Source organism: Stenella coeruleoalba, assembly GCF_951394435.1.
Source record: "Stenella coeruleoalba genome assembly, chromosome: 1".
NCBI classification, from domain to species: Eukaryota; Metazoa; Chordata; class Mammalia; order Artiodactyla; family Delphinidae; genus Stenella; species Stenella coeruleoalba.
The window spans coordinates 116,157,633-116,184,289 of NC_137169.1; the positions used below are offsets into that span (position 1 = coordinate 116,157,633).

At 52.1% G+C, this 26,657-nt stretch overlaps 2 protein-coding genes across 2 annotated transcripts; one reads left to right on the forward strand and one right to left on the reverse strand.

The window, feature by feature from the left end:
- Positions 1 to 6,327: 6,327 nt before the first annotated feature.
- On the reverse strand, positions 6,328 to 13,621 carry ADAMTS4 (ADAM metallopeptidase with thrombospondin type 1 motif 4). Its single transcript, XM_079922994.1, has 9 exons — positions 12,718 to 13,621; positions 11,287 to 11,610; positions 10,903 to 11,035; positions 10,181 to 10,351; positions 9,184 to 9,470; positions 8,890 to 9,076; positions 8,461 to 8,636; positions 7,360 to 7,535; positions 6,328 to 6,865 (listed from the first exon to the last, which is right to left on the reverse strand). Exons 1-9 carry the CDS (start codon positions 13,339 to 13,341, stop codon positions 6,439 to 6,441), a joined length of 2,505 nt encoding a protein of 834 aa, XP_079779120.1. The 5' UTR covers positions 13,342 to 13,621; the 3' UTR covers positions 6,328 to 6,438.
- A 3,456-nt stretch (positions 13,622 to 17,077) lies between these two features.
- Positions 17,078 to 26,645, forward strand: NDUFS2 (NADH:ubiquinone oxidoreductase core subunit S2). The gene is made up of 14 exons (XM_079936901.1): positions 17,078 to 17,218; positions 18,022 to 18,128; positions 21,256 to 21,446; positions 22,974 to 23,094; positions 23,270 to 23,382; positions 23,637 to 23,711; positions 23,882 to 23,959; positions 24,099 to 24,184; positions 24,389 to 24,508; positions 25,222 to 25,351; positions 25,631 to 25,726; positions 25,906 to 25,989; positions 26,133 to 26,190; positions 26,382 to 26,645. Exons 1-14 carry the CDS (start codon positions 17,124 to 17,126, stop codon positions 26,417 to 26,419), a joined length of 1,392 nt encoding a protein of 463 aa, XP_079793027.1. The 5' UTR covers positions 17,078 to 17,123; the 3' UTR covers positions 26,420 to 26,645.
- Positions 26,646 to 26,657: the final 12 nt, after the last annotated feature.

Here is a 26,657-nt window from a genome sequence, read left to right on the forward strand (position 1 = left end):
AAGGTAATATCAGTGGGACTGGAAGGAAGAGGACACCTTTGAGAACTTTTAGGAGGCAAATAGGACTTGGTGATTGGCTGGATGTGTCAAGTCAGGGAGTTAGAAGACTCCAAGAGGACTCCCAGATTTCTTTTTTTTAATTAATGAATTAAGTAAGTAAGTAATTTATTTGGCTGTGCCTGGTCTTAGTTGTGGCATGTGGGATCTAGTTCCCTGACCAGGGATAGAACCTGGGCCCCCTGCATTGCGACCACAGAGTCTTAACCATTGGACCACCAGGGAGGTCTCGACTCCCAGATTTCTAATGTGGATCACTGGGTGGATGGTGGCGACATTTAATGAGAAACAAAACTTAGAAGAGGTGGGCTTCCCTGGTGGCGCAGTGGTTGGGAGTCCGCCTGCTGATGCAGGGGGCACGGGTTTGTGCCCCGGTCCGGGAAGATCCCACATGCCGCGGAGCGGCTGGGCCCGTGAGCCATGGCCGCTGAGCCTGCGCGTCCGGAGCCTGTGCTCCGCAACCGGAGAGGCCACAACAGTGAGAGGCCTGCGTACTGCAAAAAAAAAAAACTTAGAAGAGGCACATTTGGGGGAAACAGTAGAGATGACAAGTTCAACTTTGGACCTCATGAGTTTGAGTGCCTATGGAGGCTCAGAATTAGATAATACTGGATTTGAATACAATGGCAGCTTTGAAACCCACTGGCTGTGTGATGTTGAGCAATACACTCTCTGGGTTTCATCCACACAGTGAACCCATCTTAAGTGGTTTTGTGATAATTAGTGAGAATTATGGAAAAGGGCCAGCAGACAGCAGATATTCAATACATCTGATTTTGAGCACAAAGTAAGAGCCAAGTAAAAGCCCTCATTTTTTTTTTTTTTTTTTTTTGTGGTACGCGGGCCTCTCACCGCTGCGGCCTCTCCCACTGCGGAGCACAGGCCCCGGACGCACAGGCTCAGCGGCCATGGCTCACAGGCCCAGCCGCTCCAGGGCATGTGGGATCTTCCCGGACCGGGGCACGAACCCGTGTCCCCTGCATCGGCAGGCGGACTCCCAACCACTGCGCCACCAGGGAAGCCCCTGTTTTTTATTTTTTTTTAAAGATCTCACTGTGTAGTGGAAAAGACACACATACAGAAACTTGAAATGTAGTTCTTCTAGAGGACCCTTCCTCAGCCTCTGCTCCTCCACGGTGTTCTACTCTTGTAAAACTGACTTCACCTTCTTATCCCTCCTATCTACCATCTTCTGATAACTCCTCTACATTCATTTGCAAGCTCCCTGTTTTCAAGAACCTTCATCTCTACTCTTTTTCACCCTGGCCGCATCCTGGGCTTAGTCATCCCCTAGAATTGCTAGTTTCTGAAACCTTAAATTCTGGTATGCTGGTTTCCACCACAACATCCGATCTTTCTGTATTCTGAATAAATCCTGGGGCCTCTAGAGGCCCAGTCATGACACACAACATAACAGAAGAAACGCAGTCTAGTAATAAAAAAAACTAATTTAACATAATTTAAATCTTTACTTAGTTTCTCAAGGAAACATCAGAGGATGGGGGAGGGGAGAGTGAAGCAGGAGCACATTTTAATACACAGCTCAATGTCTTTAAAATCCTCTCTCCCCCACTTAACATTTTCTACCGAGATGGTAGCTTCTCCCCAAAACTACCCCTTCCAACTCGACTCAGTTGCTTTACAGTATTATCCACCAGCTTCAAGTCTGTTCACTTTACTTTGATTTTGCAGAGCAGAGCAGAGCCTGGGAGCTGAACTAGCAAGCACACCTTCCACCACTACCCTACTCTCCAAAAGCCCTTATAGCTTACTTCTAGAAGGGGAGACAGACACCTCCTCCAGGAACACTTCCTTGACCCCATATTCTATGCGCCTCTTCTATCATGGCACCTATCACACAGGTCTGGAATCTTTGTCTTACCTGACTGTCTTAGCCACCAGACTATGAACTCTCTGAGGACAGAGACCATGTCTTCCTCTTTATTATCCCCTGAAAGTAACCTACAACTTTTGGCACAAATTCTACAAAATAGCCCATTTTAGATCTGACCTAGAAAGTTCCTTGGTATACTTATTTTCTCAGGCCAATGCAGGAGTGGGAAGGGAACAGGGAACGGAAGAGATTTGAGGGGAAGAGAATCAGCATGTATTGACACTTACTAGAAGCCACACACAGGGCCAAGCATTTACATCATTATGTTCTTAAGTTCTGACAACCTCTCCATAACACAGGTGGTAATATACCCATTTTACAGATAAAGAAACTGAGGCTCACAGAGATCAAGTAATTTAAGATCATGCCATTACATCCTGGCTCTTGCAAAGCTTAGATTCAGTCTGACTCCAAAAATCTGTGTCCTTTCCAGACACTGTGAGAGAATGATTTGATTCTAGTTTATAACAAAATGGCTTATTTATTGAACAAATAAGTGGGATGAACAATTCATTCTCACTGGGGAATTAGGTCAGTTAATATATTTCCTCTGACCCGTTTTCAGGCCCCAGTTCTCACATTTTCAGCTTCTCAATGCTTATTTGCATCTACATTATCAAGAGAATGTGCTAACGTATCTCTATGGAGTTGGACATGTGTATGTCAATGTGTGTCACTGTTTGTGTATTTGTCTATTACTGGGTTTGTAGGGCCTGTTATTGGTTGCTCAAAGACTGTGAGGGATGCCTTCAATCTATACTTCCTCCCCTCCCTTTCCTTCCTAAAGCTACTTAAGTACTCTGGGCCTGTCCCCATATAAGGTCCTATCTGAGGAAGTTGTTCGGAATTGTTGTTCCCCCCCTCCCCTCATCTGCCTCTTTCTGAGCATTTTTAGAAGTGGTGGTTTCCTGCAGCTGTCAGCTGGTTACTCTTGCTGCCAATGATTTTAGCTTGCCCCCAGCGACAGTCAACGGGGAAGGTGTTCAACTTGTTCAGAGGCATCGTCTGAGCCAATAAAATGTTACTACGTTAAGTTCTACTTTCTTCCCCCTTCCTCCCCCACAAGTCCTGACCAATGGGATGCTGGTTTTGTCAATTACTATCAATCTGGTATTTCAGAAAACCAAACACTGTAATACCGTATGGAGATTAAACAAGTGGAGCCAGAGATGGAGTAGAAATGTAACCGAGTAGCTGGTCCCACGGCACCCCTCAGGAATGCTGGCTCTCTCACCCCCACCACACAGATAGGGGTTGGACAAATGCCCAGATTTCCTCCGCTCTAATCACTGAAGTCGAGAATCTCAGGGACAGAAAGGACTTAGAGAAATTGGCCCAACACACAGTTACTGCTTCGACCTCTTCCCCCACCTTGAACACACAGGCACACTTGCCATCCCATAAAATAGTTGTCCATCTCTCCTTGAACTTCTGCAGGGACGGGGTTCTCTCAGCAGTCACTGACTCTTCTTCCTCCAGCTCATCACCATTCTTTTTCCCTTAAGGACCAGATACTTGAACTGTCTCCATGCCTTCTTCCTTCCTGTTATTCCTGTTTCTCCTCCTGCTTGTACACCCACAGCCCAGCTCAGACCCATGAAGGCAATAATGCCCTCCCCACATCCATAGCAAGAACTTGTTGGACCCCTGACATCGGGATATTAGGCAGTCTACAGCCTGGGTCTGGGAAGGGTGGTATGGGCGAGAACATTCCAGGAAGGGGTGAGGCCTTGCTAGGGATTTAGGGCCAGGATACCCATCAATTCTCTTTGAGGAGCAGCTCTGTCTTCTCTTCTCTTTCACTGTATGCCTCCCCCCGCCCCCCACCCATCCAATCACACAGGTGTCCCCTAAACTCAGTAACTTTCTGGGAAAAACGGCTTCATGGCAGTCAGAAGCTTACTCAGTGAGTAAAGGGCTTTCTCTTAAAATAATTTATATAAGTGATTTATTACCGTAGGCACTAAAGAAATGTAAGAAGGGCTACCATGGTTACCTGTTCCTCAAGGTCCAGCCCAAGACTCACCCTCCTTAACGCTCATAGCCCATTAAGCCCAGGCATCAATGTCTGTACGGTTCCATTTGCCCTTATCATACAGCTCTTTGTACCATCCAATATTTCTCTTTGTGGAGGCATAGTACAGAACCTTCCCCCAGACTGCAGCGAGCATCTTTATGTGTGTGTTGTTGGCGTTTGTACTTTACATCTACTTAGCACAGAACTCTGCTCATTGTACCATCAGCTCCTAGTATTAAGGTCTGTCTACAAACATGTTATTGGTGGTCCAATTCTGCTAATCAGATGAAATAGTTGAAGATCGCTCTGGCCTTGTCCCACTCTCCTGTTTCTCCCTCCTCTAGCCTGGTTGGTAGGAGGACAGGAGGAAGGGCCTGGGCCCAAGCACAGCAGTGGGGGCCATGCATACGGAAGAAAGGAGGCTGAGCAGAGTAGGGGGCTGCCCTGTTCCCAGTGCTGCCAAGGGAGTAAATGCCATACTTGGTGGTACAAAGTCCAGGACACCGTGTAAGGCGCTGCCTCGTACAGAAGTTGAGCAGCGAAGCCCAGCCCCAGTGAGCAGAGTGTACACAACTGCTACACTCTCCACAGCTTGCCTTAATCCCCTAGTCCCAGCACTATATCCCGAGCAGTGCTGGGCAGCCCAGCTACGAGCTACTACGGCAGAGTGAAGCACCCCTAGTTCCCCCATTTCCCCCTCTTCCACTCCCTCCTCAGGGTCTTCTTTACCTATAGCTCCTCCTTCACCTCCACATTCAGCCCCTCTCCAATCCCTAGCAGTCCTGCTACTACCAGTCAAGACTCTAAATTCTTGCAGGGTCCACCTGCCGCCCTTTCCCAACCCTGTTCCCTTAAGCAGAGTCACCTGCTCAGACGGAAAAGTAGAACTGATTTCCGCCACCACTGAACACCTGGCTCCCCCTCGCCTCAGCTCCCTCTCCGTGCTTTTTTTTTTTTTTTTTTGCCCTCCAGACTATCCCCTACTCCTCTTATTAAATTCCATTCTAACATCACATCTTCAAAGAAGTCTGCTGGGTTTACACTGGTTGATTCTGGGGACCCTGTACCAGTCACTCAGTAGTCATAAGGATAACCTCTCACATGGGTGCATCCTTCACTATTTTCTCACACGGGTACAGCCTTCACTCTTTTGAAAATATTGTAACATTTGTTCAGAACAACCCTGTGGGAACAGGTATGTTTTAGCCCCATTACACACATGAGCAACCTAAGGCTAAGCATCTGTGACTTACCCACCACTACCAGCTAGGAAGATGCTGAACCCCAGCTGAGATTCAGACCTATCGGTTCCCGCTCCAGTGCTCTTTCTATAACAGCTTCCCCCAACGCCCTCAACTAGCACTCTCATTACTAAGCGCTTGTTTGTTTTGACGGCAGTGTTCTAGTTATCTTTCACATTCGTGTTCTTGTCAATTGTGCTGGTAGCCGAGTGTTTATTACGCCTCCATGTGGTTGGGAGCCTCCAGAGATCAGGGACAGAATTGTCCTTTCTCTGACAGTCCTTCAAAATCCAGGCTAGGGTTCTGCCAACCAAAGGAATTGGGCCTGGGGGACAAGGGCAGGCACCGCTGACGCAGATCCTTGCCACCCTCAAATGCATCGCGGACTCCATGGACAGTGGAGCCGAGGACGGTAAGGTGGTGATAATAATAACTGACGGCAGCTGACATTTGTTGGGCACTTACCAAGTGCTAGGCATGATGCTAGTTCTTTATTTACATTAATCCTTACAACAAATTTCCAAGGGAGGTATTATTATCGTCAAATGAGGAAACTAGTGTTCAGAGATGTGGAGCCAGGGTGCAACCCACATCTGTCTGACTCCAAAAGGAGCACATAAATAGCAGAATTCAATTTATATTTAAAAATATGATAATCCCTTACTCCCTGAAGGCCTATCCTACCCTTGACTCTTCCTCTCCCAGAAAAGAAAATTCAGGGAGAGGAAAGCTAGGCAGGAGGAACCTCACACACACACACACACACACACACACACACACATCTTCTCACACACACACACACACACAGATCACTTACACCTATCACCACCACCCTGGATTTCCTAGACAGGGTGAGGGCTACGAGGGCAGGGGGTCAGTTTCCCCAGGACCCTAGCCCTCATCCCCTTCCCTGGTGCTAAATAAAAGTGAATAAATACTAAATAAATACAACCGGGGTCTACCCTGCCTTCCCCCTCCCTCCTGTGACCAGCAGGGCAGAGGGGGCAGTTTAGATAGGGGACTATCTCCCAGCCCCTTCCATCCACCAGCCATCCAGGGCAGGAAACCCGGGCAGGGCCAGCCTGCTCGGTAAGGCAGAGAGGAGGGGCGGGCTCACCTCACAGCCCCTCCCCAACTGTGTCTCGGTGTGAGGCAGCTGCCGAGCCCCCTCATTCTCCCAGCCAAGTCCGAGGCCCCGGTGCCCAGAAAGGGCAGCCGGGACGGTGAGGTTATTTCCTGCCCGCCCAGGAGCGCCGCCGGAGGATCTCCAGAATCTGTGCCTTGCGGTGCACCCAGTCCTGGGGAGGGGGGCGTGGCGTTGAAGGGGTTGGCCAGGGCACGAAGAAGCTGTAGCGGAGGCGTACGTTCTGGGGGTTGCCAGCCACCAGGACCTGCAGCGTCAAAGGCTGAGCCAGGGGCCCGTGGCCGGACAGTGTCTCCGAGGCTGCAGTGGCCCCGCTGTAGCGCAAGCTGACTGCCCCGGGCAGGACCACGTCTGTGGGGGAGGGTATCAGCGTGTATTCACCATTGAGGGCATAGGAGCCATCGGGGAGCTTCAGGGCCAGGTAGAGGCTCCGGACACCAGGGCTACCCTGCTGCCGGACCAGGATGTGGGTGGCCCCTGCGGGGATGGTGACCACATCGTTGTATCCGTACCTGTGTGCAAGGAGTAGAGGAGAACTCAGCATCTCCCTGAATCCTCTCAGCCTTTCTGAGCTGTGTTTGTTATGATTGTATGTGTATAGAAGGTTGTCTCCCCAGACCTACGTGAGCTGTCCAGCCTAGATCTGAGCTACATGCAAATGTGCCCTCCTTCCTCCTCTCTGGGCCTTTACACCTGCTGCCCCCTTACTGAGGTGCCCATCTAAGCCCCGCCTCCTTGGTGCCTGTCCAATTCCTATTCTTCCTCCAGAAGGGAGGTCACCTCCTGGGAAGCCTTCCCTGATGCCCACAAGTGCCCTCACAGCAGCCCAGGCTGACACCTTTGAGCAGGTGGGACACTGCGCTGTAACTGTGAACTCGTCTGTCTCCACTACTAGACTGTACGTCAGCTCTTTGAAAGGAGAAGCAGTGTTGAGTTCACCTTTGTATCCCCAGGGCCCAGGACAGCATCCAGGAAGGTGGGAGGAGGAAATAAATAGTGAACGAACCTGAATTTTCTGAAGGAGCCAGACTGCTTGCTGCAGCTGGAACCATCCCCACCGCACACCATGCACTTGTCAAATTTCTTTTTGGAGCCAATGACGCGGTCACAGCCGGCATGGATGCAGCGACCCTGGACACAGACTGAGGAGCTGTCTGGAGAACAGGGGGTCCCATCTACCACCTGAGGAGAAGAGAGGGAGTGATGAAAGGGTCTTCCTTAGTCAAAACGGGTTGGTAAGTCGAACAAGACCCATATCCCATCAGGGAGGGGATGCCAGAAAAGTTGGGTCAGGGAGGGGATGTGGATGGAGTGTGGAGGGAACCCCAGCCACTGTAAGGGATGATAATCATAAAAGCCACCATTTTCAGAGCACTCACTATGAATTAGGCACGGTGCTAAGGGCTATATAAATCTCAAAACCACTATTTGAGGTTTGTAGAGATGGAACACTGAGGTTTAGAAAGATTAGGAGCTTGCCCAAAGGTTACACAGCTGGCAAGCAGAGAAGCCAACACGGGAATTGCAGGTCTGAGTCCCAACCCCAAGCCCTAAATCTTGGTGGTACCGTCCCAGCTGGACACTAGAGGGCAGTCAACGCGCAGGCTTTCTCCCCAGAACAGGGGTGAAGGATGCAAACCCGCTAGGCTTGTTCTTTCTTCAGCCTCAACCCAGGGCCCTATCACAGAGGGGGGGTGCGGGGACATTGCTGTCTCCAGGAGGCCTGTCCAGTGAGGGACTGGCCATCCATGAGCTCAGTGAGGCCACCACTGTAATTTGCCAGAGGAGCCCATGGGAAGGGGGTCAGAGAAGGGCCCAAAAGTCCACACACTTCCATTCTCACAAAACGGAGCACTGGAAGAAGGGGGAGGGAGAGGGAAAGAAACCAAGGGAAATGGGACAGGCTAGAGCTGCCTGACTGGCAACTTATCCAGAGTCCAGGGCTACTTTTCTAAATACCCCTGGCCAGAGAAGTCTGAGTGGGCCCCGGGCATGGCTGTGGGAACGCCAGCAGTAGTGCTGTTTGGGATCTCTGCCACCAGAAAGTAGAGGGCGGGTTGGGTAGTGTGTGAGCTTAGACGGGGCCCTGGGGCATCCTGGTTCTCACCCGTGGCTCCAGCACATAGTAGTAGCCCAGTGCCCGGGCCTGGCAGGTGAGTTTGCACTGGTCCCGGGGCGCCACACCTGTGTAGCGAGGAACCCAGTCCATGGGCCCTGGGAAGTTCTTGAAGAGGTCAGTGCGGTGGTTGTAGGCAGCACACTGCTCTTCACGGAAGGTCAGTGCTGTAGGGTTAAAATGGACAGTCAGAGCCCCTCTCTCCTCACGCTGCCCCACCAGCCCCTCCACCGAGCCTCTCAGACCTCCAGACAGTACGGCAGCTCTCTCCCCCACAGACTACCTGTCACTTTCCTGAAGGGTAAAGCCACTCCCCCCAACAGCAGGGACAGTCAACACCTCCTTGGTCCCTGAACTCAAGGGACAGTCCTTTCCATCCTAGCCATCCCTCCCAAGGTTCCCATCCCCCCCACTCCTCACCTGAGCCAGTCGGGCAGTCCTGGGTATTGCAGGAACGAAAGCGGGTATGGCGGCCCTCACAGTACTTGCCACCATTCCGGGGGATGGGCCGTGTGCAGTCCCGGGAAGAGAACTGGACACCACCTCCACAGCTCCGAGAGCAGTCACCCCACGATCCCCAGGGGCCCCAGCCACCAGCCTGTGGGATCTGCAGAAGAACAGAATGGAAGAGTGGGATGAATACACTCTCTTGGGCTCAGGGCTACTCCCTCCTCCCCCAGGCCCTCTGCCCCTCCCCTGCCCTTGGGATCTCACATTGAAGTCCTGGAGCTGGTCCACATGGAGGCAGCGGCCACCCATACACGCCTGTGCGGGCCCACAGGGGGTACCATCAGCCCAGGGTGAATGCTTGGTCTGGCACATGGAGTGGCCATTGAGATGGCCAGAGCACCAGAGGGCAGCACAGGGCGGCGGCAGCTGCGGACAATGGCGTGAGTCAGGCCCAAAGGTCAGCTGGCACTGGCGGTCAGCATCGTAGTCCTTGCCGGGGAAAGTCACAGGCAGATGCAGGGGAGCCTCTGGCTTGTCTAAGAGACAGTGCCCTGGGAAAAGAGGCAGGGGTAGGACGTCACCAATAGGTTGAAGGGGTGCCAGCCTTGGGCTCCCCAGGGCCTGACAGATCCTAAGATCCAAATTCTAGGGCTGGAAGAAGCTTTAAGTAGCAGCTAAATGTATTCAATGCTTATTATGTGATGAACATCGGCTAGATGCTTGACCAACGGTATCGTGTTTAATCATGGCCAAAGCCTATGAGGTGGTTACCGTTATTATGCGTATCTTACAGATGGTAACTTACAGTCACACGTCTACACACATCTAAAGAACAGGATCAGGATAGGAACTCAAAGCACTAGACCTTCCTACCTATTCCAACCAGCCACAGAATTCTTGAGTCTGCTTCTCCTCAACAGCGCTGCCCAACCATAGTCACACTGCTAGGCACGCACACCTCAAGTGACAAGGCAGTCACCTCTTTCACAACTAGCCCCTTGCAGTGTTGGACAGCTGTGGCCCTTAGAAGGTCAGTTCTAATTCTATTGAGCCAAAACTTGCCTCCTGTAGCTGTGCTATTTATTTTGAGAGGAAGTGGGAACCACACAAAGGCAGCAGCATTTCTCACTCCATCCCACACTGCAGAGGAGGCACGTTGGAAGGAGTCAGTTTGGCCCATGTGAAATGCGGCAGAAGAGAAAGTACAGCGGGGGGCAGGAACTGGGTCCTGCACAGGGAAAGGGGAGGGCCATCTGCTTACCATAGCCATTGTCCAGGAAGTCAGTGATGAAGCGGGCACTGCAGGGGGACCAGGGCTCCTCGGGGTCCACGTGAGCCATCACAGGAGCCATGACATGGCGGGAGGTACTCCCAGGCCCATTCAGACCAGCACATGGCTTTGAGTTGTCATGGAGCATGTTGAAGACATGGCCTGTGGGAGCAGAGGCCCTGTTAGGGTCCAAGGGTCTCATCCCTGTGCCCTCAGGGGGTTGCAGGCCCATCATAAGCCTGGTTGCAGGTATGGATGGTCAGATCCATTCCCCATCCCAACCTGCCCCCAGTGTCTTTCTGGTGCTCCAAGGGCTTCTCAATATGTAGCCCCCCTTGCTCTGTCTCCCCTCTCCCCATGATACACTCAGGGCCCCTCCCTACCCACTTTTCCTTATAGCCTACATTCCCAACCCTGATTCCATCCACTCTATCACTGACTCTTGTGAATAATCTCTCTCAGTACTGTGCCACCTCCCCTCCAAACACAGTTCACAGTAGATTTCTACACACTATCTCATTTAATAGAAAAATCTAAATGTTTGTCTACCTCCGGAGCAGAGAAGGGTAATGGCCCTGGACCTAGGCCTGGGGAAAAGGAAGAAACACCTTGTGACTTGCATTTGTACCCTGGTGAGCTCACTGTCCCCTCACCTCACCCCTGATAGCTCTCTCACTCATCACAGGTGCCCCACGACCCCACCCCTAACTTACCCAGTTCATGGGCAGCAGTGAAGGCTGACTGGAGCCCGTCATCCTCCACAATAGCACAGCTCCGAGCTGGGTCACACACAGTGCCCACATCAGCCATGCCTAGAGTGTCACAAGTAGAGACCCCACACAGGTCCTGTGGAGAGGGAGATCAGAGACAATACATGAGGAACCAAGACACCAGCATCCACTGAGCTGAGATCCAGATTAGTGGAGACCTGGGCACTGCGTATCCAGCACTGTCAGGGCCCAGATAGCACTGGCAGTGTGGCTGGGGCCAGGCACCATGTTGAACAACTCCAGGGGCACCACTGACATCACGGTCTGTGCAGTGGTGCTTCTTGGAGTTGTGCAGTGCATGGCCTGAGGTGCTGATCGGGGCCTCACCTGACGGGTAAACAGAATGGCCGTGTCAAAGTGGTCAGGGTCCGAGTCCTCGGGGGTGTTGAGTCCTCGCTGCCAGGCACAGAAGCTGCGCAGGGTCTGGGCGGCACTGGGCCCTACTTGGGGCCCTTCCTCACCTGGCCCCAGAATCACCAGCCGAGTCACCACCAAGCTGACAGGGTTGCGGATGCTTGGGTGCTTGAAGGCCTTGGCCGCCGCTGCCATGACCGTCAGCAGGTAGCGCTTTAGCCCAGCACCGTGAAACGCCGCCATCTTGTCATCTGCCACCACCAGGGTCTCCACAAATCTACTCACTGAAGCAAAGCGCTGGAGAGGAAAAAAGGGGAGGAGGATCCTGAAATAGCCTCCCAGACCCATGGATCGCTTCTCCCCTCCCTTACTTCCTGGGTCTGGAACTCAGCAGAGCCAGCTGGGCCACATACATCCCACGGGATTCCTGATGGGTCTCGGTGGGGCCTCCCCCCCAACTCCAAATCCCAGGGCTTTTGTGGTAACGCTGAGAAATCATCTGCTGGTTCTGAGAAGGGGAGGGGATGGGGATGCCACGTCCCAGGGCTATGTGGGCCCAAGAGGTGAAAAGCAGCTGGGACTGCCTCTGGGAGGGACTTTGGGGTCCCCCATGCCTGAGTGTGTCTGGGGCTGCAGGACTGGGGCTAGAGGGCTGGGCTGCAACGTGTCTTCCCTGTGTGGTTGGAGGAACAATTCAGTCAGCAGCTAGGGCCAGGGCCAGATTTCAGCGTGGCGGGTGTGGAGGGAGCGTCTGGTCTGGATTAAAGCTAGAGAGGGAGGGAGGAAGGACGGGAAGAAGGGGGGAGACTGGGAGTGGGAGGGAGGAAAGGATGGAGCCTCAGGCAGCCTTGCAGTCAGTCCACAATGTGGGAAGGGGACGGACCAGAAGGGGGTTCAGGATGCCTTTCCTCCCCGGTCCACTCCTGCCCTAGTTTGCAGTTTGCCAGAACAATTCTGAAGACAGCATCAGAAGCCAGAGGCCAGACTCTTGGGCCTCAAACCTCACTCCTTTAGCTGGTGGTGAAAATCAAATTTGGGGCCCAGAAAAGAGTCAAGGCCAAGGGGCTATCAGGAGGGCCTCCTTGTTGGGGACTGTGCCAGTAGGATGCCATGGCCAGGCAGGGTCGGGGTGGAGAGAGAGAGCGGTCATTCCCAGCATAGCGTCTCTGACCCAACCCTGGGAACCCCCTTGGGATCAGCGGTCTGGCTAGGAGAAGGGTTGGGGCAGGGAAAAACCAGAGCCTTCCCAGGAAAGGAGGCCAGTGGAAAGAGAAAAGGCAGACAGAAGGGAGGGAAGCAGCAGGCTGGCCAGAAGTGGAAGTGGGTGGAGAGAAGGTGAATAGGGGTCAGTAGGACAGACATGGCAGGAGGACACTGCAGGACACAGACTCCAGGGCTGCCTACCTTGGCTCTTCGTGGGCTGGAACTAGGGCTCCCGGGAGGAGCCTGGACGTTGCAAATGGGGCCCTGGCCGCTGGCTGGACTCTTCCGGCGTAGGATGTGAGCCCCAGGCCCACCAGCAGAGTTAGGGGTGCCTCCTTCCAGGGGCTGGATGTGGAGTTCGGTCCCTCGATACTGCAGCACCCCTAACAGGGCTCCCCCATCCCAGTGCAGAGATGCCACCGACTCCGGATCTCCGTTGATGGTGCCAGTGAAGTAGGTGCCCGGCTCTGCCCCGCCCAGGAGCTCAGGCGCCCGGCCCAGGTATTGCACCGTCAGCCCCTCCACCCGCACGCCGGGGTCCTGCTCCAGCTCTAGTAGCAGCGTCTCCCCAAAGGCTGGCAAGCGGTAGGATAGCCTGGCAGGGGTGCCCAAACCAGGCAGGACGCTGTCGTTGAGCTTCTCTGGAAACACGATCTCCTCCTCCCGGGGGAGGGGGCTGGCTGGCCAGGCTGAGGGCAGGAGGGAGGCCAGCAGCAGCAGAAGCAGCTCGGAGACGGGCACGCTGGGGAGCAGCAGGCGGGGTTGGATTCCCCACAGGCAGCACTCCGCCAAGCCCCTCCCGGGATGTGAGTCCGTCCGGGACATGGCACTGGTGCTGAAGCTGGGAGGGACTGAGGCCGTCTGGGCACCAAGTCCTCCCTGCCCTGGCTTTGGAAAACTCCTCTCTGCAGCCTCGGGGCTCGGACCCCAGCCAGGGTCAGAGGCAGAATTTTCAGAGGGTCTGGGGACCTTCAGAGGAGATGGAGAAAACTTGGCCCTTAGGCTTAGGAGAGGTGCCTTAGTGGTCTGGTTCCTCCAAACTCTCCTCCCACACCCTCCTCTCCTGGATCTTTGTTTCTCCCTGCCTGTGTCTTCTGCAGCTTCTCTGGCCTCTCCTTTTGCACTCCCTCAGACTCTGTCTGGCTTCGCTTCTGTGCCTGTCCTCTCTCTGCCTCCTTCCGCCGTGCCTTTGTTTCTTTCTCCTCCTCTCTCTCCCGTGTCTATGAGTCTGTGGGTCTCCCTGTGAGTTCTTCCCAGCCTTTCTCCGCGCCAGCTCTTTTAAGCATCCTGAGCCACTACGATTGGCTGAGCTATAAGCCATTCAGCCAGGAGCTCTGGTGGTAGGACTCAGATGGGTGTTTCATTGCTTCCCAAAAATCTAGTTTTTGTTTTCCTTTAAAAAAAAAAATGGGACTTGCCCAGGGGAGGGGAATCTCTAGCAGCCGGATGGATCATAGGCACTGGGCCAGCTGATGACATAGTCTTTTCCCAAACCCCACAGTCAGCTCTCAGCTGTCTCTTTCCCTTTTTGGTGGGACAGAGCCCCAGGAGGGGTAGGAAGTCAGGGAAAGGGCCTGGACCACACGCGGAGAAGGGACCACGGTCCCAGGAGAATTCTAGCTCCCACTGTCTAACCTGGCACATCCTCCCTTTTCTCAGGGATCCCTCATGATGCCCTCTGCCCCTAGAGGCTGGTTTCCAGGGCCGAGGGAACTGAGTGAGCTGCCAGGGAAAGAGGGTGGGGAACAGGTAAGGAAGCATCAAGACGGCCGAACAAAGGAAGGAGGTGGCTTGACACTGCTCAGGATGGGACCAAGAAGCTGGAGAGGGTACAGGAGGCAGGGAGAAGGGGCAGGCAAGGAGACAGTGATCAGGGAGTGTACTGCCCAAAGGCAGGATGAGTCTGCTTAGAATGGGCACACGGAGCCGGCAGAGGACAAGGCAGGAGGGGTTAACGACTCTTCCTTCTACAGAAGGGAGCTCTAGGGTGGCACCTTCTCTCCCTCAGGATCCCCTTTCCTGAATTACCATTCCCCGCCCCCTCAGAAGCCCAGACAGCCATTCTGCCTCCAGCCTCCATTCCCCCCAGAACTCCCCCTCCCCACTTCCTGACTCCCCATTTCCCTGGCCCAGCTCCCAGTAGCTTCCCCCAGGCTCTTGGCCCTGCTCCTACCCACTCCCAACTGCCCTAAACCCTCCCCCAGCCTCAAGTCAGCCAGCCCCCAGCACAAGAAAGAAGTGCTCTCTCAGGAACCCAGAAGTACCCTATGTCAGTCCATCAGAGGGAATCCCCACCTGGTTCCCCTTTTCAGCCCCACCTTTTCCTAAGAACCCAGTGGTTCCTGGAATATCTAGTAATCTTTTATTTCTCATTCCACATGGGACAGGGAGAGGGTGGTTGTAGCACTGTGGGTACAGGAAAATTAGGGAACTGAGAGAAACAGGAACCCAGTGCCTGGGATGGAGAGAGTGCTTGGGGAGGAAGAGGTAATGTTAGGGCAAGGAAGCAGAATGATTTCCTTGGTTTGGGACTGGAGAGAACTCAGCAAAGAAGTCTTGGGGGTGGATTCTCAAGACAAGGAAGGAAAGGGCTCAGAAGTAGGGGCAATTTCTGCTCACCCCATGCTATGGCCACTCCTTTCCCCAGGATATCCCCAGGAAGGAGAGTACCGTCAGCACTTTCCTTTCCCAGAGGCAGACCACCTGCCCCTGCCCCCACTCCTCTATTCACTCTCAGCCTAGTCACCTCCTGTCCTCCACAACCCATCCGCCAGAATACTTCCTTTTCCCCTCCCTTCCTGCTCAGGTTGCAGATACCTGCCCTGGTGACCATCACTTCCTGTATCACCCACCCCCTTTGGACTGCAGGACCCACCTCTTGACCCACCACATGCCCTGACCCTGGTCCTAAGGGGAGGGGGTTGGTGCTGCAGGAGTCAGACAAAGGATGGGAGACCAGAAGGGGCAGGAGCAAGAGGAGCTGTCACCAGAGGACTCTTACTGCCCCTCTGCACCCGCATCTGAGACGAGGACAAAGGGGGCGAGTAAGCAGTGAGAGACAAAAGGCCTTAGAGTAACAGCAGCAGCAGTGTGTGTGGGGAGCGTTGGCAGCCTGGAGAAGGCACAAAAGATGCAGTGTCCTAGGCAGCCCCCCAGGATCCCTCACCCTAGCTCCAGCTCAAGTTGCCCCTAGGGCCAAGCAGCCCGGAGTCCATCCTGTCTTCTCCTAGGCTGGATTAGGGCAAATAAATGCAGTCCCTACATCGTCCTCCCTCACTATCACCACATTCACTGTGTGTTTCAGCTATACCGGGAGAGGAGGCCCAGGGAGACGGTGGGGAATGAGGGGAGCAGGGAGGCACAGCCTCTGCCTGGCTCTGTGAGGGCTGCCGAGCCCACCCAGGTGTCCCAGTCAGTTCCCCCAGTCAGGGATATGGCCTCACCCTTTGGTACATTTCCCATTAGGTCAACTCCCAGGCTAGAAGTCAGGCTTTCCCCTCTTTCTTTGCAGCTAAGAATTCCCTGTCTCTGCCACTCTCCTGGTCTGTCTGCCCCACCCTGCTGTCCTGCTGGTGAGCTGTGGCCCAGGCACCCTGTCTGGAGGAGATCTGGGGAAGGCCTCTTTCCAGGCCCCAAGTGGGAGGGATGTGCAAAGTTAACGGGTGGCCCAGCTGGAGCTGGGCTTGGAGGCAGAGAGAACAGCAACTAGCTCCAAGGCTGGAACTCCTCTTTGTCTCCTCCACACAGGATTAGGATCAGACTCCTGATGGTGCTACAGTTCTATGCCGTTGGCCAGTACAGAGGCCGGGTCAGAAAGATATGAGGTGAAAGAGACTGACCCAGGGTGGAAGTGGGGTGCGAGGCATCGCTAAGGGCACTTCCTGGGTCTGTAATTCTGTGGGCTCTGGAAGCCTGGCAGATATAAGGGTCACCCATAGGGGACCTCCTATCCTCAAGAGGTGGCTCCTACACACCGCAGCAGCCCGTTCCAATGCTGGTGGCCTTCGCATCCTACTCTTTTTTCATTTTACTTTGACAGGAGCTCTCAGACCCGCCCAGCCCCACTTGGGCCCCTTTTCCCTAACCCATTTAGGCCGTCTGGAAATTAGCTAGCTCTCCCGGCTCCGAATCTTTTGGATTCGGGGATAAGGAGGTAATTGGCAAAGCCCGGGTCTACCCCAGAAGGGCAGGGCTCAGACACAACCAGAGAGCAGGGCTACAGCAGCGGTGAGCTCACGCGAGGAGTGGGGAAGGGCCCCCATGTGAGTGTCCGCCTGGCTCCGGGCGGCAGGGCACTTTCTAAGGCGCGCAGGCAGCTCGGCGATGGTGCACGAGGGCGCCGCTGCCCGCAGCAGGAACTGCAAGTTTCTCCTGCTCAGCCTTAGAAGAGCCCACCAGGGGCGGTGGGAAGCAAGGTCCTCAGCCTCCGGTATTTAAGCGAAAGTGAAGCCGGGGTGCAGAACCCGGATGTTGTCAGGTTCGCGCTCGGCGACCCCGCCAGCTTCCAAGAGGGCGGCTGAGTGGTGCCAATAGGCGAGAAGCCCACAGGAGGCGCGCAAGAGGCACTTCCGCCCGGTTCTCCTTCCCGCAGTCTGTGGCGGGGCAAGATGGCGACGCTCAGGGCTCTGTGCGGCCTCCGGGGCGTCGCGGCCCTGGTGCTGCGGCCCGGGGCTGGGGCCCGACTTTCGATTCAGCCCACCAGGTGAGACCAAGCGCAGCCCTCGATGCGCTGTCCCCAGGGCTAGGGTTTCTCGAGTCCGGGGACTCCACGGGCCCTGTGACCCCCCTAGGAAAGAATGACCCAGGCCCGTGACCCCTCGTCCAGGCCTGCTCTATCGAGTTCCAGGGTCCAGTGGTGCCTGCCTTGGCCGAGGGAGGAAAGAGGGTTTGAGCTCGATCTGCCAGAGGTGAAATCAGTTGGAAGGAGACTCCGCGCCTCAGTGTTAGTGATAATGTCACCCTCCCTTTATGTCCTGCTGCTTTTCCCAAACCCCTTCACGGGTGGGGCGCGACTGGTGAAAAGTCTCCTTAAACGCTGTGGAAGAAAAGGAGAGCAACCCCGATAGACTTAAAGGAGGAACATAAACCAAGAATCCCCGGTTGGCCTCAGTGCATTGTTCTGGCCGTACTTGAGCAGAGCCAAGGAGCCAGCATGCCCCACCCCCCTTTCTTTTCTTACTCTTGGGTTGACCTTGAATAAACACCTTTTTGAGTTTATATCCACCAGGATGGGAATATGAATATGACCAGAATTTAAAGGAGCTGGGATCCCCGGCTTTGCATGTGTACGGGTGATAGGTGAAGTGATTTCAGGAATAAGTTGTTAGTAAGGATGGAACCTCTAGAGATCCGGTTTGTTCTGCCAAAGCGACGCAACTCTGTGTCAGTGACTTGACGTTGAAGAATCCAAGACACCCTTCCCTGGGCCCGCCTGAAAGTGAATGGGAACAGAGGAACCAAGCACTGTTCAGGCCCTTTGTGTAGGATCTGTCATTACCTCCCCAGAGGTGCTCGGCAATGGCAGCCAGATGTGGAATGGGCAGAGCAGTTTGGGGGCGCTGTCATGTACCCCACCAAGGAAACAGCCCACTGGAAGCCTCCACCTTGGAATGGTGAGTGCCCAGTGCCACTGTCCCAACCTACACCCCTCCATGCCCCAAGCTGATTTCTAAGTGCTCTTGAGCTCTCCGTGTGAGGCAAATTTTAGCCGCCAACTCTTTTTGCTGCTTTAACCTTGCAACTCAACAAACGTGACTGTAGTGATAATAGGAGGTATTTGTCAAGTAGAATATTCCAAGAGAAAAGAAAGAGAAGGTCCCAGTCAACCCTCGAGATCCCTACCAAATTTATATCTTTAGCTTCAGCTTTTTCCAGAGATTCAGTATATATATATATATTTTAAAAATTTCATTTATTTATTTATTTTTGGCTGTGTTGGGTCTTTTCTGTGCGTGGGCTTTCTCTAGTTGCGGCGAGCGGGGGCCACTCTTCATCGCGGTGCACGGGCCTCTGACTGTCACGGCCTCTCTTGTTGCGGAGCACAAGCTCCAGACGCGCAGGCTCAGTTGCGGCTCACGGGCCTAGTCGCTCCGCGGCATGTGGGACCTTCCCAGACCAGGGCTCGAACCCGTGTCCCCTGCATTGGCAGGCAGACTCTCAACCACTGCGCCACCAGGGAAGCCCGATTCAGTATATTTCTATCTCCCTCTCTTGACAAGGTGGTTTTTCCCACTGGCACCCAAATGAAACCTTTCTGAATACGAAACCTTTTTCCCCCCCATCAAAACTAGCTCTTCCTTGTGACTTTTAATTTTTATTTTATTTTATTTATTTGCGGTACGCGGGCCTCTCACTGTTGTGGCCTCTCCCATTGCGGAGCACAGGCTCCGAACGCGCAGGCTCAGCGGCCATGGCTCATGGTCCCAGCCGCTCCGCGGCATGTGGGATCTTCCCGGACCGGGGCACGAACCCATGTCCCCTGCATCGGCAGGCGGACTCTCAACCACTGCGCCACCAGGGAAGCCCGTGATTTTTAATTTTGATCAGTGACTCCCTCATTCTCCTAATCCCTCAGGATTGAAGATTTTTAGTCATTTTTGGCTCTTTTTTCTCTCTTGCCCTCCATGTCTATGTTCAATAACATGCAGATTCTTTAATAATGTTTCACATCTGGTCATTTCTCCCTTTGTTGTTTCGATTTATTTTGTATTAGACCTTGATTATTTCGGAAGTCTCTTTGACGGGTTATTGCCACTGATATAGTTTCCCTCCAGCTATCCTATACAGTGTCTATGCCTTTATCTTCCCCAAACATCATTTTAGCATGTCATTCATTCTTTTGATCGAAAACCTTCAAAGGAACTTCCAGTTAACCTTTCAAAAATTTAACAGTAACAACAGCTGAGTGCTTACCATGTGCTGAGTGTTTTTGTATGCATTATTTCACTTAGTTGTTACAACAGACCTATGAGAGTGATACTAATATTATCCCAATTTTGAGGAAATTGTGGTGTGGAGAGATGAAAAAGTGGTCGAGGACACAGGTGGATTTGTACGTGGGTCTGTCTGACTCCAAAGCCCATGGTGAAGAATTTTGGTTGCATAGGTAGACTCTGGTTTCAGATCTCAACTCTCCATTTACCAGTGAATAAAGTACCTACTTCATAGCGTTATTGTAAGCATTAAATGAGATACAAGTAATGTAAACCACGTAATGTAGTGATTGGCTCATGCTAAGTCCTTCCTAAGTGTTACTAATAATACTGATAATTGGGGCTCCCCTGGTGGTGCAGTGGTTAAGAATCTGCCTGCCAATGCAGAGGACACGGGTTCAAGCCCTGATCCGGGAAGATCCCACATGCCGCGGAGCAACCAAGCCCGTGAGCCACAACTACTGAGCCTGCGAGCCACAACTACTGAAGCCCGTGCGCCTAGAGTCCGTGCTCTGCAACAAGAGAAGCCACCGCAATGAGAAGCCCACGCACCGCAACGAAGAGTAGCCCCTGCTCGCCACAACTAGAGAAAGCCCGTGTGCACCAATGAAGACCCAGTGCAGCCCAAAATAAATAAATAAAATAAATAAATTTTAAATAAATAAATAATACTGATAATTGAACCACTACCCCCTACTGCCTGCCAACACTTAATCTGTCTCTTGGCAAACAAGAGTTCCATAGATACTTACTTTCTTGTTTCTGAGATTTGACATGTGTTCATTCCATAGCATGGGATGCCTCTTCTCTCTACCTATTTGAATCATTCCCTGTGTTTAAGAACCAGCTCATATCTTGCCTCCACGAGGTCTTCACAGTGTTCTTTCCTTTCTTTAAATATTTAACGGCTAAGCAACTTACTTGGCAACTTGTAAATTTGACCTGTGTTACTAGTTTCTCACATGTACTTATCTCCCGAATTAAATTGTAAGCCTCTTGAGGGTAAAAACTGTCGATTAGTAATAGTAAGAATTAAGTATACATTTCCCAATTAGTTGTCCATTCAGCAGATACATCTGGAGAGCAGTGTATCTTCGTGGTTAAGAGTGTGGAGTCTGGAGCTGACCAGGCTGAGTTAAATCCTGACTCTGCCACTTACTGACTCTGCCAATTCATTTAGTCTTTCTGGCCTCAACTTCTCCAATGAGATGAGGATAATGATAGTATCAACTACTTATATGGTTGTTGAAATAATTAAATTAATTAAAATAAGTAAAGTGCTTAGAGTAGTGCCTGGCACATAATAAGGACTGTATAAGTGTTATCTATCATTATTAGTTTTTTTGTTTTTTTTTTTTTCCTGGTACGCAGGCCTCTCACTGTCGTGGCCTCTCCCGTTGCGGAGCACAAGCTCCGGACGCGCAGGCTCAGCGGCCATGGCTCACGGGCCCAGCCGCTCCGTGGCATGTAGGATCTTCCCGGACCGGGGCACGAACCCACGTCCCCTGCATCGGCAGGCGGACTCTCAGCCACTGCGCCACCAGGGAAGCCCCTCGTTATTAGTTTTTTAAAGGTATCCTGAGAGACATGGAAAGAGTGAGGCTCATGGTCCCTCTCATCAGAAAGTTTAGTCTCCCTTCCCTTTTTCCCATCTAATGGTCTTCCTCCTGGTTATGATAAAGGTTAGGAAATCAGCACGGTATGGAATGGTGAGATGGAAAGTCTCCAGGGAGATATTAACTCCTTGCTGTCTTTTGGGGGTTCTCAAAGGAATTACCATTTGGCTCAACTATTTCCCACTTCTCAGATGAGGACCCTCCAAAGGACACGTTGGTGTCGAACCTGACCCTGAACTTTGGGCCCCAGCACCCAGCAGCCCATGGAGTCCTGCGGCTAGTGATGGAATTGAGTGGGGAGATGGTGCGCAAGTGTGACCCTCACATCGGGCTGCTGCACCGAGGCACGGAGAAGCTCATTGAATACAAGACCTATCTGCAGGTGTGGGGGGTGAACGGGGACCTGTTGCCAGGACCTGGGGATGCTTTAGCCTCGGACTTTGCCAGTTCACTGCCCCAAAACCCCAGGGGAGGGGGGTGTTGAGAGGAGTAGCCCGTTGAGTTTATTAGGACAGTTTTGACTGGGAGGATGGAGGGATGTGGCAGGGGATGCTTGACTTGAATCATGTGGATTTGGTTTATCCAGCAGAAGTACTTTGGAGCTGGAGCTACACTCCTAGCTCTTCTCTGGCTGACTTTTGGCTGACCCCTTTATCCTTACTCTAGTGCCTCAGTTTCCCTGTTCTTGTGTCATACTAGTACGTCAGAGCTGGTGTCCCTGGGGTCAGGGAAAGAGGAGAGAGACGTCAACTCCCCAGGTTTAACAGCTGATTCTTGTATCTTCCAGCGTTCTAAGTTTGTTTTCGAAATACTCAGTGAGTCAGAGTGACCGGGAGGGAGTTTGTAACAGAGTTTGCTGTTTTTAGGAGAACTCTGTGACCCAAATAATGAGGGTAGGGTCAGATTTGAAGAAACTGGATCTGGGATAGGGATCTGAAGTTTTTTTCTTACTATCATGAAGAAAGCTCTTGATAACAGAGGACGATGGAGTTAGGATTTAGAACCAGCTGACTAGAATGTGATTCCCCCAAAGAGTCCAGGCAATGATGGTTTCTGGTCCCAGAGTCCATGGAGTTAAACCCTGTAGCTTTATCCCACGTCACAGTGACATCAGGGCAAGAACTGGCTGTTCCAAGGAGAAGCTTCTTAGCTCCGCCTCCTTCCTGGAAGCTGAAGCTGGTTCAGCATACAGCTAGGACTTAGCTTTCTTGGTATTCTGGGGAAGAACCATTTCTACCTGACTCTTCCTACAGAAACAAATCCCATTCTTCTTGGTGTTCTTAATTTCCTCCTGAGATTACCTTTCTCCTGCAGTATCTCAGAGAGGCGATCGTCTTTGACAGAGGCGTCACTTGGCCCAGAAGACTTGGTTGGCAGTGGTGTGCTGGAGCTAACTCAGTGGCTCACAAGAACACTGTTAAATTTTCAGGAATTTTGTGAGCCAGTTGTTAAACACAGCTGTTATTAAAAATCAGATTATACTAGCTTGTGATTTAATATATTAAAAATCAAGGTAAGAAGTATCAAAATCCATGCCTTCATTATTTTACTACATTTTTCTACGCTGTGCTCCTTAGGTAGTTACTTCCGTTGTATCTGTATCGTGGAAATACTGTGTAATGGTGTGCTACTCGGCCCAGCGCTGTCTGTGGTCAGTTACATAATGTTGGTAGTTTAAAGTGGGACATCGTAGGAGTATTTTCACCATGGAAATGGGCAAACATGACAAATCGGGGTCTCCCCACCTTCACCCCTTCAGTGTGTTTCATCCTGCCTTTCTGAGGCTCCTGAGATTGGGAAGGTTTATGTAGCACTGACCTCTGATGCCCACTGAGAGCAGTGCTTCTAGCAGCCAGACTGAGGGTTCCTTGGCCTGTTAGATGTGATCCTGATTCCTCCCTCTTCCCAGGCCCTTCCATACTTTGACCGGCTAGACTATGTGTCCATGATGTGTAACGAACAGGCCTATTCACTGGCTGTAGAGAAGTTGCTCAACATCCAACCTCCTCCTAGGGCACAGTGGATCCGAGGTATGCCCCATCCCCTTCCTGTGGCCCACTGAGAGTACAGCATGGTGCCTCTGCCCCGCATCTTAGGAGTGCCGAACCGGAGCTTAGTAGGCAGACCCCAGGCTCTGCCCAGAGCTGCTCTGTCAGCCTGGATCCTTGGCTCCTATATCCTTCTCTTGTCTTCACCTCTCTACAGTGCTGTTTGGAGAAATCACTCGGCTTTTGAACCACATCATGGCTGTGACCACACATGCCCTGGACATTGGGGCCATGACCCCTTTCTTCTGGTTGTTTGAAGAAAGGGAGAAGGTATGAGAAGGAGGAAAGAATAGGAAAAGGGAAGGAGGTGCCAGAGGTAGAGAAGGTACGAAGGAGACGGGAGTAAAAGGAGAGAGAACATTTAGGGGGAGAAGGTATATTTAACCTGGGTTATATCTTGAGGAGCTCTGTGTCATGAGGGGTTGGTTGGGCACCAGAAGGCTGAGGGCGGGGGAGTAGACCATCCTGGTGTTGGACTTAGGGGCCCAGGACTTTGTCACTAATTCCCAGTGTGTCCTCTCAAGATGTTTGAGTTCTACGAGCGAGTGTCTGGGGCTCGGATGCATGCTGCCTATGTCCGGCCAGGAGGTGTGCACCAGGTGAGCAGGCTCCCCTGCCTCTCTTAAGGTCCAGTCCTTGCTTGTATCCTCTGTGGCCACTGGAGGGCAGCCCTGGCTGATGGAAGCGCTAACCCTGTATCCCTGAGGCAGGGCTGGCTCTCCTCAGTGGAGACCCTGCACTCCCTATCGATTCTCCGTTTGTCTTCTAGGACCTACCCCTTGGGCTTATGGATGACATTTATGAGTTTTCTAAGAACTTCTCTCTTCGCATTGATGAGCTGGAGGAGGTAAGATAGGAGTCCGTGGGAAAAATCCCTCTTTTACCCCAAGAGGATCTGTGGGATTAATCCCCAATTATAAAGAAATACAGAGGTATTTGAAGAGTGTCATGAAGAGTGTTCACACACCAGCTCTCTTGCTCAACAGATGCTGACCAACAATAGGATCTGGCGGAATCGGACAGTCGACATTGGGGTTGTAACAGCAGAAGACGCACTTAACTATGGCTTTAGGTGTGAGGAATAAGACTTCTCTCCTCAGGGGCGGGTGGGTTCCAGCTTAATCTCTTGGCTTCAGGTGTGGCGCCTTCCTTGCCATGCTGTCTTTGTATCCAATGCCCAGAGCGTGCGGGAGGGAGAGGGGAGACTAGGGAAGAGAGCATGCCTCTTTTCTTGGTTTGTGGAAAGTGACCCTTGGTCCCATTGTACTCTCTACAGCGGGGTAATGCTCCGGGGCTCGGGCATCCAGTGGGACCTGCGGAAGACCCAGCCCTATGATGTTTATGACCAGGTGGAGTTTGATGTTCCTATTGGCTCTCGAGGGGACTGCTATGATAGGTGAGGCCCAGATCCCTTCTTAGCTCATTTTCCAGCTAGTTTCCCCTGTCTAACTTTTCTCTTCACTGCTTTCTTCTTTCTCATCCTTTCCAGTATCTATTGGAGCTCTTGTGTGTGTTAAACTAGGTTGCTCTTCAAAGTACTTGCACATATGGGACATTTTATTTTACCCTTACATTCTTCTTATGTCTTAGATGGGACTAGTTTGGGCTGCATCTTAGAGCTGAGAAAGCTGAAGCACAAAAGTTAGAGATTAGCCTGGGGTATGATTCTGTTAGTAGTGCTTGAGACTAGAATCCTCCTTATCCAGTGCTGTTTCCACTAGATTCTAAGCTTCAAATTCCATTCCTCTTCACTGACCCCAAGAAAAATTTGCTACTGTTTTCTTTTTGAGTCACTTTGACTCTCACCTGTTCTATACTCCAAAAAATGTTTAAGAGGGTAATTAAAGAGGGAACTACTACAGGACATGGTCTGAGAAAACTAGAAGAGGATTTGGTCTGAGAAAACTAGGAGAGGGCTCAGTGCTTGAATCAGAAGACTGTAGGTTTCCTATGGGTGGCCAGGCCAAGCAGAGATGCTGTACTAGGAGGAAAGGATGAGGAAAGTTACCTAGCACTGTTCAGTTCGGCCAAGGGCATCCATCCTCCCAGCCTCACATCTCATCCTCTGGCTGCTCTTCTCTTGATCTGAGTCTGTCTCATCTACTTCAGGTACCTGTGTCGGGTGGAGGAGATGCGCCAGTCCCTTCGAATCATCTTACAGTGTCTGAACAAGATGCCTCCCGGGGAGATCAAGGTTGACGATGCCAAAGTGTCTCCACCAAAACGAGCGGAGATGAAGGTTAGCTATAGGGGGAGGGAAAAGGGGGAAAGGGGGCAGCGGCTGGGGAGGAGGATCTTGGGATTAAATTCCTACTTTTCAGTTTTCCTTTTTCAAAGAATTCACTGTATAAGATTCTTAACCTCCCGTAGCCTCCTCTCTTTTTCTATACCTTCTGTGCCCATTGGCTTACATGTGGGATTTTAGACTCCCTGGGGATAGCATTATTTTCTGTGTGTGGGTACACCTGCCATACAGTTTGGGTCTGGCCTGTTGACGCTCCGTTTTTCCTCTCTCCAGACTTCTATGGAGTCACTGATTCATCACTTTAAGTTGTATACTGAGGGCTACCAAGTTCCTCCAGGTGCCACATACACTGCCATCGAGGCTCCTAAGGTGAGGCAAGAAGGGGAAGGAAAGGACAGTACGTGGAGTGGGTGACTGGCGATGGATGTTCAGATAAATGCTTGTTCATCAGTGAGAGAGAGGACGTGAGGGTGAATAGAGAGGTTTTTGTTGGCAGAGGAAAGGGTTCTTCCTGTTAATGGAGGCAGCCAACCTTCTTCCTTGGACAGGGAGAGTTTGGGGTGTACCTGGTGTCTGATGGCAGCAGCCGCCCTTATCGATGCAAGATCAAGGCTCCTGGTTTTGCCCACCTGGTAAGAACCAACCCCAGAGATTCTAACGCTAATACACAAAGCCAGTAATTAATGGCCTTGGTTGAGATTTTTATGCACTTTCACTCCTCCTCCTTCTACCCTGTTAATCTTGCCTAACACTATTGCTGTCTTAATCTCTGCAGGCTGGTTTGGACAAGATGTCTAAGGGACACATGTTGGCGGACGTCGTTGCCATCATAGGTACAAGGCCTGTTGTGTAGTAGAGGTGTTCTAGGCAAGGGAGTTTGAGACTCTGATTGGGGACAGAAACTGAATACTTCTGTTCAACATAGACTATGGGCATAGACTGAAATCCTCAGTTTCCTGAGCACAGTAATGAGTTCTAGATTCTTGGTAACATCACTTTTCTTCTCCTCCCCCTGACCTCCTAGGTACCCAAGATATTGTGTTTGGAGAAGTAGATCGGTGAGCACGGGAACAGCATTGGACCTCCCTGCCTACCTGCTTCGTCTGCGGAGCCTGTCCATCGTTGGGAATGGGACTGTGTGTGTGTGTGTGTGTGTGTGTGTGTGTGTGTGTGCGTGTGTGTGTGTGTGTGTACACGTACATGAATGCTTAGCTGTCAGGCTTTCTGTGCATGTACTGGAAAAGGAGAAATTATAATAAATTAGCCGCCTTCTGGCCCCAAGCCCAAACTTGTGGGTATG